Source organism: Salvelinus namaycush, chromosome 9 (genome assembly GCF_016432855.1).
Source record: "Salvelinus namaycush isolate Seneca chromosome 9, SaNama_1.0, whole genome shotgun sequence".
Lineage (NCBI taxonomy): Eukaryota > Metazoa > Chordata > Actinopteri > Salmoniformes > Salmonidae > Salvelinus > Salvelinus namaycush.
Window position 1 is genome coordinate 20120985 of NC_052315.1, and position 9924 is coordinate 20130908.

A 9924-nucleotide genomic window follows, 5' to 3' on the forward strand; every position below is an offset into this window, starting at 1 on the left:
CTCTCTGGCTCCCTACAGATATCAATGAATGCAAGACTGGGAGGAACACCTGTGCCAATGACACGGTGTGCTTCAACTTAGAGGGGGGCTATGACTGCAGGTGCCCCCACGGGAGGAACTGCACCGGAGACTGTATTCATGACAACAAAGTCAAACACAATGGACAGATCTGGGTGCTGGACAATGATAGGTGCTCAGTCTGCTCTTGTCAGGTGAGACAAAGAGGATGATGGGTGAAAAAAACAATGGTCAGGTCAGGGGCGTTCTATTGGTTGATGTAAAGCATTATGATGACTTTATTAATTCAGTTAGTTATATGATTAATACAGGTCTGAAGAATTTAGAACTATTTGGAATAGTTAGTTTTTAATTAAGCAAAAAACCTAACATTTATCTAAACATTATTATGCTACAGTCTTGTCATGTTTAGTCATTTAGCGTTTACTTTTGGATAATGGCTGGTGTATGGGAATGCTTGCAGGTGATTATAGAGGATTAGTATGGGTATTTAACAATCAAGCATCATATTATTCATTTGATTAAAGAGGAGGGCAGAAATGAAGCTTTAATGAAATTAGTCATTTTAATTGATTGGAGAAAATGAGAACCTGCCTGTCAGAATTAGTAGTATTGAACGGCTGAGCAAACAGAGAAATGAGTAAACATGTTATTGTTTTGTAATGTTCACGGTCAGCTAGTGGAGAGCAATGGTAATGTTGAGTGTGTGTAATCAACCAATAACCAAGGTCAACAACTAGCAAATATTGAGTTTGGGTTATGGAGACTGTACTTTACAATAGTCGTTCAAATCAAATTGTATTTGTCACATGCACTGAATACAACAGAAATGCTTACTTACGAGCCCTTAACCAACAATGTAGAGTTTTAAAAAAGTAAGTTAGACTGTACTTTACAATATAGTAGCTACAAACTATACTTTGTAGTTTGAGACTTCACAACATGTTTGAGTTGAGTGTTACTGTCAGTTGATTGACAGACAGTGTATCGCCCCCCTCCCCTCTGTGCAGACTGGCCGTGTGATGTGCAGGAGGATGGTGTGTGACTGTGAGAACCCGACAGCTGACCTGTTCTGCTGTCCAGAGTGTGACCCTCGCCTCAGCAGCCAGTGTCTGCACCAGAACGGCCTGCTGACCTACGGCAGTGGAGAGTCCTGGGTGGAGAACTGCCAGCAGTGCCAGTGTCTGGTGAGTACCAATAATACACACCCTATAAATAGATAGAACACACTGTACTGGACTCTGCTTTAAATTAAATCAAATCAAATTGTATTTATCACATGCGCTGAATAACACTGGTGTAGACTTTACAGTGAAATTCTTGCTTACGAACTTTTCCAAACAATTCAGAGTTTAAAAAAAAAAATTATAAATAGTATCTAACACAAGAGGAATAAAATAAAATACGCAAGAATGGAGCTACGCCTCCCGGGTGGCGCAGTGGTCTAGGGCACTCCATCGCAGTGCTAACTGCGCCACCAGAGTCTCTGGGTTCGCGCCCAGGCTCTGTCGCAGCCGGCCGCGACCGGGAGGTCCGTGGGGCGACGCACAATTGGCACAGCGTCGTCCGGGTTAGGGAGGGTTTGGCCGGTAGGGATATCCTTGTCTCATCGCGCTCCAGCGACTCCTGTGGCGGGCCAGGCGCAGTGCGCGCTAACCGAGGGGGGCGGGTGCACGGTGTTTCCTCCGACACATTGGTGCGGCTGCCTTCCGGGTTGGAGGCGCGCTGTGTTAAAGAAGCAGTGCGGCTTGGTTGGGTTGTGCTTCGGAGGACGCATGGCTTTCGACCTTCGTCTCTCCCGAGCCCATACGGGAGTTGTAGCGATGAGACAAGATAGTAATTACTAGCGATTGGATACCACAAAAATTGGGGAGAAAAGGGGATAAAATTTATTAAAAAAAAAAAATAAGAATGGAGCTACAGTATATACAGGGAATACCAGTACCAGTACTTTCGTAATTAAAGTACGGGAGATACTGTGTGTGTGTGTGTGTGTGTGTGTGTGTGTGTGTGTGTGTGTGTGTGTGTGTGTGTGTGTGTGTGTGTGTGTGTGTGTGCTGTATACAGATTTCTATGTTCACAGGTCTCTATGCCCTGCAATATATATAACTGAATTACGATGTGTCAAGAGCGTTCTCTATTGAATCTACTCAAAGAAATACGCACTGTTTGCATTGACTCTCTCCACTGTTGACCTTTTCCAAGGTTCCCGCATCCCTGCTGTTCAAACAATAGGAAGGCTTTTTTACGAGGATTTCACACTAAATCTGACAGAACATCACATCCTACCGCCTTCAATAAGCCTTTCAGACGCTCTTCACCACCAGCCATATGTTTATTAAATGCAAATGTCACACTTGGCATTCACCCTGGCCATTCCACTCCCGGATAAAAGTAACACTTAGCTGCATTTTTGTCAATCTGCCTTTGCGTCGACCCATAAATCATCTTTAGCTTTGTTGTTCTGCCAGCTCTCTCCCGCCCGCCCGTTCCTTCGGAGGAGTGGCATTACCGTTGGTTCTTTTTTCCCTCAGATCAAACAGAATGTTGTAGCCACACATACAGCCTTCCTACCTCACTCTCCTTCTGTGATTAGCATATGCATGCACACACACACATCATGTTGCACACACACACATCATGTTGCACACACACACATCATGTTGCACACACATACATCATGTTGCACACACACACACATCATGTTGCACACACACACATCATGTTGCACACACACACATCATGTTGCACACACACACACATCATGTTGCACACACACACATCATGTTGCACACACACACATCATGTTGCACACACACACATCATGTTGCACACACATACATCATGTTGCACACACACACACATCATGTTGCACACACACACATCATGTTGCACACACACACATCATGTTGCACACACACACATCATGTTGCACACACACACATCATGTTGCACACACACACATCATGTTGCACACACACACATCATGTTGCACACACACACATCATGTTGCACACACACACATCATGTTGCACACACACACATCATGTTGCACACACATACATCATGTTGCACACACATACATCATGTTGCACACACACACACATCATGTTGCACACACACACACACATCATGTTGCACACACACACACATCATGTTGCACACACACACATCATGTTGCACACACATACATCATGTTGCACACACACACACATCATGTTGCACACACATACATCATGTTGCACACACACATACATCATGTTGCACACACACACACATCATGTTGCACACACACACACATCATGTTGCACACACACACATCATGTTGCACACACATACATCATGTTGCACACACACACATCATGTTGCACACACACACATCATGTTGCACACACATACATCATGTTGCACACACACACATCATGTTGCACACACACACATCATGTTGCACACACACACATCATGTTGCACACACACACATCATGTTGCACACACACACACATCATGTTGCACACACACACACATCATGTTGCACACACACACATCATGTTGCACACACACACATACAAACACAGCTACCAGCCAAAATGGTATAAACAGCAGCACACGAAAGAGAGGAGTGGAGGAGAATGGTGAGAGATACGCGTGGGATCTAGTAGCGTGACCGCGACGTGAAATGAACCTTGAATGCCTACACAGTTAGCAGAGCCAGAACCATACTGGCCCTGCTCTGCTCAGCAGAGAAACGGACAAGCAATTCTCTAAGACAAAGATACAAATCCCCTTTTAAATTACAGAATATGAATACAGAATATGACAGAATATGGCTCTTTGACGTATGTATCTCTGAGTTGCTACTATAGGTATTGGACGTAATGGGTATAGGATACTATTATAGCCTTAGATTTGGAGGAATGAAAAATGGTTGGTGTTCGCCACGCTGTTGTCTAACCAAGGCAAATTTCTGGCAAAGCTCCCTAAACCAAATGTAATTCACTTGTAAATGTAATTCTCCTGAAACACGCTGCAACATTTATGCCTTTTTATAGGACCATCTTCTGTAAAGCGTACTGAGATCTAAAAACATGATTCTTTTTAAGAGTAAGAGTGGCCTATTTAGAAACATATCAGTGACTTACCCACCTGCCAGGGCTCATGTAAAGGTGATTGAAGGACATCACATACTCTATCAACCCTCTATCAACCCTGTTCCTGAAGAGCTACCCTCCTGTAGGTTTTTGCTCCAACCCCAGTTTTGACTGACTTCATTCAGCTTATCAACCAGCTAATTATTAGAATCAGGTGCGCTAGATTAGGGTTAGAGCGAAAATCTACAGGGCGGGAGCTCCTGCTCTATCATGTTACACGTCAATATGCACAGATACTAGTCTCCCTTTTTCTAGATGTGATGGAGACCTGAGTCTACAGCTACACCCACTGCCTGTGGCTATGATGAAAAAATTCTGCTACAGAGGAACCACACTTCAAATGTTTACAATTAATGACACATTAGCATGGCATGGGCCTTTATTTTATAGCCTGACTAATTTACTACAACATCACATAAATGCCGAGCTAGCTGATTTTCGGGTATATTAAATATCCCAATTGGAGACTTAAATCAAGTCAAACTCTTGGCTGTTTGGAGTTTCTGTGTGTGTGTGTGTGCGTGTGTATGCGCGTACGTGTGTTCACATTCGCGCACATGTGTGTGTGCACGCATGCATCTTTGCATGCATGTGTGTGTGTGCAGGGGTGTATTCATTAGTCGAAATCCGTTGCAAAACGTTTAGTCTGTTGCAAAATGTTTTGCAACAGAAACCATTCATCGTTTACTCATTTACTCTTTACTCTGAACCAAATGGAAGCAAACAGAGCAAACGGAACAAAACGGGGAGCGCCAGAGCAAAGGAGCAAACAGAGCAGCTGCATCGCCACTTTCAAAATAGATGCAAACGTATGTTTTTGAACCCCCAAATTCCCTTTCTCCTTCATTTCTCACTCACTCAAATGTGTTCTGACCACTCCCTCTACACATGCATCCTGAGTGTAGTCCCGTTAGGACTACAGAAATGTCTATAAAAACATATCTAACTGATGGGATAGACAAGCTACATCCCTTGCCAAATGACAACAGTTTTATCACAAATTATAAATTGACTGGTTGATTGAAGTTGGGAAATATGTGTTCAAACAACGAGCTGCAGTTTTGGAATAATTGCATCCCGTCTAGGCTACTTTGCGAACTGCTATTAACATTTAGAATTGGTTAACCTGGGGCTAGGCTATAACCCCCCTAAACATAGACAGGTTCCACACTGAAAATATGCAAAAACAGTTTGATAAATACAAAGAGTGTATTTTCATCAGCATCATTACGCTTAGGCCTACTCACAGATGTTGTGGCTGTAATTCATCACCATTAGTCCATCAATGTGGAATTGTCCATTTAGAACATTCAAAAGAACAGGCATACTGAACAAAAATATAAATGCAACATGTAAAGTGTTGGTCCCATGTTTCATAAGCTGAAATAAAAGATCCCTGAAATGTTCCATATGCTCAAAAAGCTTATTTCTCAAACATGTGTGTTTACATCCCTGTTAGTGAGCATTTCTCCTTCGCCAAGATAATCCGTCCACCTGACAGGTGTGGTATATCAAGAAGCTGATTAAACAGCATGATCATTACACAGGTGCACCTTGCGCTGGGGACAATAAAAGGCCACTAAAATGTGCAGTTTCGTCATACAACACAATGTCTCAAGTTTTGAGGGAGCGTGCAATTGGCATGATGACTGCAGTTGTCACGGTTTTCTAAAGTTGAACCCAGAAGCAGACCAGGACAAGGAGAGTAAGACGAAGGTGAGTATTTATTTACAAGTTTGAATGTAGTGATAGAAAAATCCAGGTGACGGAGCGGGCAGCGGAGGTGAGTTGATGGGATTGAATAGGCAGATCCAATGAAGTAACTGAAGTCACCGACGACCAGGTAGGGATGAGATGAGTGTTCCGGGTGAATGACTGTAGACAGAAAAAACGGAGGTGAGTTCAAGGCAAGCAAAACGTACAAAACAACAAAACAAACTCTATCAAACTGGAGGCTGATACACTGGCACAACATACTGTTCATGGCTAATGATCCGGCAGGGAATGGATGTCAGGTCAGTGCTTATGAAGTGGAGGGGTGATGATCAGGACCAGGTGTGCAGATAGCGAATTGGAAACAGGTGCGGTAAATCAGAGATCTCCCAACCAGCTACGTCGCCCGGCAACCAGACAGGGTGCGTTCCAGGACACCGGAAAAAACACTCCAGGACAGAACACAGGCAAAAACAGACTCAGGAAGCGGGATTCGTGACAGCAGTAATGTCCACAATAGCTGTTTCCAGAGAATTTAATGTTAATTTCTCTACCATAAAATGCCTCCAACGTCGTTTTAGAGAATTTGGCACTCCGTCCAACCAGCCTCACAACTGCAGACCACGTGTAACCACGCACCCCACCCAGGTCCTCCACATCTGGCTTATTCACCTGCGGGATCGTCTGAGACCAGCCACCCGGACAACTGAAGAATTTCTGCACAAACTGTCAGAAACCGTCTCAGGGAAGCTCATCTGTGTGCTAATCGTCCTCACCAGGGTCATAACCTGACTGCAGTTCGGCGTCGGAGCCGACTTCAGTGGGAAAATTCTCACCTTTGATGGTGACTGGCACGCTGGAGAAGTTTGCTCTTCACAGATTAATCCCGGTTTCAACTGTACCAGGGAGATGGAGTCGTGTGGGCGAGCGGTTTGCTGATTTCCTACATTATGAACAGAGTACCCTATGGTGGCGGTGGGGTTATGGTATGGGCAGGCATAAGCTATGGACAATGAACACAATTGCATTTTATCAATGGCAATTTTAATGCACAGAGATACCGTGACGCGATCCTGAGGTCCATTGTTATGTGATTTATCCGCCGCCATCACCTCATGTTTCTGCATGATTATCTGTACACAATTCCTGGAAGCTGAAAATGTCCCAGTTCTTCCATGGCCTGCATACTCACCAGACATTTTACCCATCGAGCATGTTTGGGATGTTATGGATCAACGTGAACAACAGCGTGTTCCAGTTCTCGCCAATATCCAGCAACTTCGCACAGCCGTTGAAGAGGAGTGGGACAACATTCAACAGGCCACCATCAACAGCCTGATCAACTGATCAAGATGTGCCGTGCTGCATGAAGCAAATGGTGGTCACACCAGATACTGACTGGTTTTATGATCCACGCCTCTACCTTTTTTTTGAAGGTGTTTGTGACCAACAGATGCATATCTCTGTTCCCAGTCATGTAAAATCCATAGATTAGGGCCTAATGAATTTATTTCAGTTGACTGATTTCCTTATATGAACTGTAACTCAGTAAAATCATTGAAATTGTTGAATGTTGAGTTTATATTTTTGTTCAGTGTAAATTGAACATCTGTATATCAAAAAGAAGAGCGATTTTGGTTTGTAAACCTGGAAAAATGGTCTTTCAACTCGCCAAATTGAGCCCCTTTTCAATTGATCCCTCTTTGAGAATAACTGCTCCAAAAGCGAGATGCGCATCTGGAAAAATATTCTGTCATATTTTATTCTGTTATATTACGTCATGTTTTGTACTATAAAATAGGTGAGTCTTGACTGTGAACTGGGCTCGGGAAATAAGTATCTTGTCTGCTAAATTAACAAAACAAGGCTATGCCATTGCGCAGCCACAGGCTTCCACAAGCAAGCGCCATTGCTGAGGTTACTGCCTTTTTGAAGATTGTGTTCCACGATAATATAACCCGTTGATATTATGGTTTCATCAAATCAACAGCCTCGATTCGTCGGCATGGGCTCTACAAGGTGTCAAAAGCGTTCCACAGAGATGCTGGCCCATGTTTACTCCAATTCTTCCCACAGTTGTGAAGTTGGCTGGATATCCTTTGGGGGGTGGACCATTCTTGATACACATGGGAAACTGTTGAGCGTGAAAAACCCAGCAGCGTTACAGTTCTGGAAACAAACGGGTGCGCCTGGCACCTACTACGATACCCCATTCAAAGGCACTTAAGTCTTTTGTCTTGCCCATTCACCCTCTGAATGGCACACATACACAATCTGTCTCAATTGTCTCAAGGTTTAAAAATCCTTCTTTAATCTCCTCCCTTTCATCTACACTAATTGAAGTGGATTTAACAAGTGACATCAATAAGGGATCATAGCTTTCACCTGGTCAGTCTATGTCATGGAAAGAGCATAATGTTTTGTACACTCAGTGTATATGGGCAATTTAGCAATTAGGATTTGTTATCTGTAATGGCTATGATATATTAGGCATTGTTGGCCTATAGATAAATGAGCAAAAACATTTCTGGCCATGTGTCCTAAAAATATATTTTTTATTAGAGTACTTGAGTTCAATATAATTTATTATGGCAAAACCTAATAAAAATTGTTGTGTTCTGTTCATCACATTGAATTTTTTCAAACATTTTTGGGGAACCCCGAATTTCAGACAGTCTGCCACCCATGGAGGGACCTACCTGCATTTGTCCAATAGAAGCTCTTGTTGTCATTGCAAAACGTTTTCCGTTTTGAGTGAACGGTTTCCTTTGCAAAACGTTTTGCAACAGATGAAATGTTTTGCAATGGAATCCGACTAATGAATACACCACGTGTATGTGTGTGTGTGTGTGTGTGTGCTTGTGCTCTTTTTCCAAGGAGGTGTAAACCACAAAAGCTCAGGGATGAAAATGTTAACAGAACTAGGTCATGCAGAATCATAGCTTAACCAGGATCTATAAAGTTGGCCAGAATATATGACATGTATTCACTGGCTTATTGAAACGACTGCTGGAGAAATCCAATAAGGCGTTCTCTGCTACAACTGTGTAGTGATTAATATAAGAGGGAGTATGAACGGGTGACCAAAACAACTCCATTAGGAAACACATTTAGCCCAGTGTCTGAAAATGTCTTTCTTCTCATACTGCTACTCCTACGCAACGACATATTCTTAGCCCCATGTACTGTACATCTATGCTGTATCAGGACAAAATGTCTATGTTAATGACTTCATCATGGTGGTATAGAAGTATGCCTAAACATTTGGCAAGGGGCAGGATCTATTCAATACAATTGTAGGGGTGATGGGCTGCACATACCAGTGGAGGCTACCAAGGTGAGGACAGCTCTTAATAATGGCTGGAATGGAGTCAATGGAATGGTATCAAACACGTGGTTGATACCATTCCATTGGCTCCATTCCAGCCATTATTATGAACCGTCCTCCCCTCAGCAGCCTCCATGGGTATGTATCATTGTATTGTCCCCGTGATATGACTCCAGTCTGTCTTTCTGTCTCGCCCGTCCACAGCAGGGGCAGGTGGACTGCTGGCCACTGTTGTGCCCCCATGTGGACTGTGAATTCACGGTGGTGCCCGAGGGCGAATGCTGTGCCCGCTGCGTCACTGATCCCTGCCAGGCCGACACCATACGCAACAACATCACCAAGACGTGCATGGACGGGCACGGCATCCAGCGCTTTAGCGGCTCCTCCTGGGTCAAACACAGCACCGAGTGCACCCTCTGCCAGTGCAAGGTAACAACCATGGATATTCATTATATCTATGCAGACTTCAGCCAACTATACCCCATGTTGGCGCTAAACACTCCATGACTATCGAAATTCTAAATGTCAAACAAAGTTTGCCTTTCAGTGAGAAATAACAGAACATAATAACAGAACCTCATTCTGCAGTAGAAAAACTTCAAAGAGAAGAACTGTATTGTGGTTAAAGTCTAACAGTGACCCACTCTAAAGTCTCTCTCTCCTGCTCTCTTTCAGAATGGACATATCTGTTGCTCAGTGGACCCCATGTGCCTTTAG

The 9924-nt window shown here is 43.6% G+C and overlaps 1 protein-coding gene across 1 annotated transcript in view; it reads left to right on the forward strand.

The window, feature by feature from the left end:
* Window positions 1-9924, forward strand: part of LOC120053414 (protein kinase C-binding protein NELL2-like) — a 97804-nt gene extending 87880 nt beyond the window's left edge. The window contains exons 17-20 of the mRNA XM_039000537.1: window positions 19-212; window positions 1029-1205; window positions 9412-9636; window positions 9883-9924. Coding sequence (XP_038856465.1) covers window positions 19-212; window positions 1029-1205; window positions 9412-9636; window positions 9883-9924 — 638 coding nt within the window. The remainder of the gene's footprint in view (window positions 1-18; window positions 213-1028; window positions 1206-9411; window positions 9637-9882) is intronic.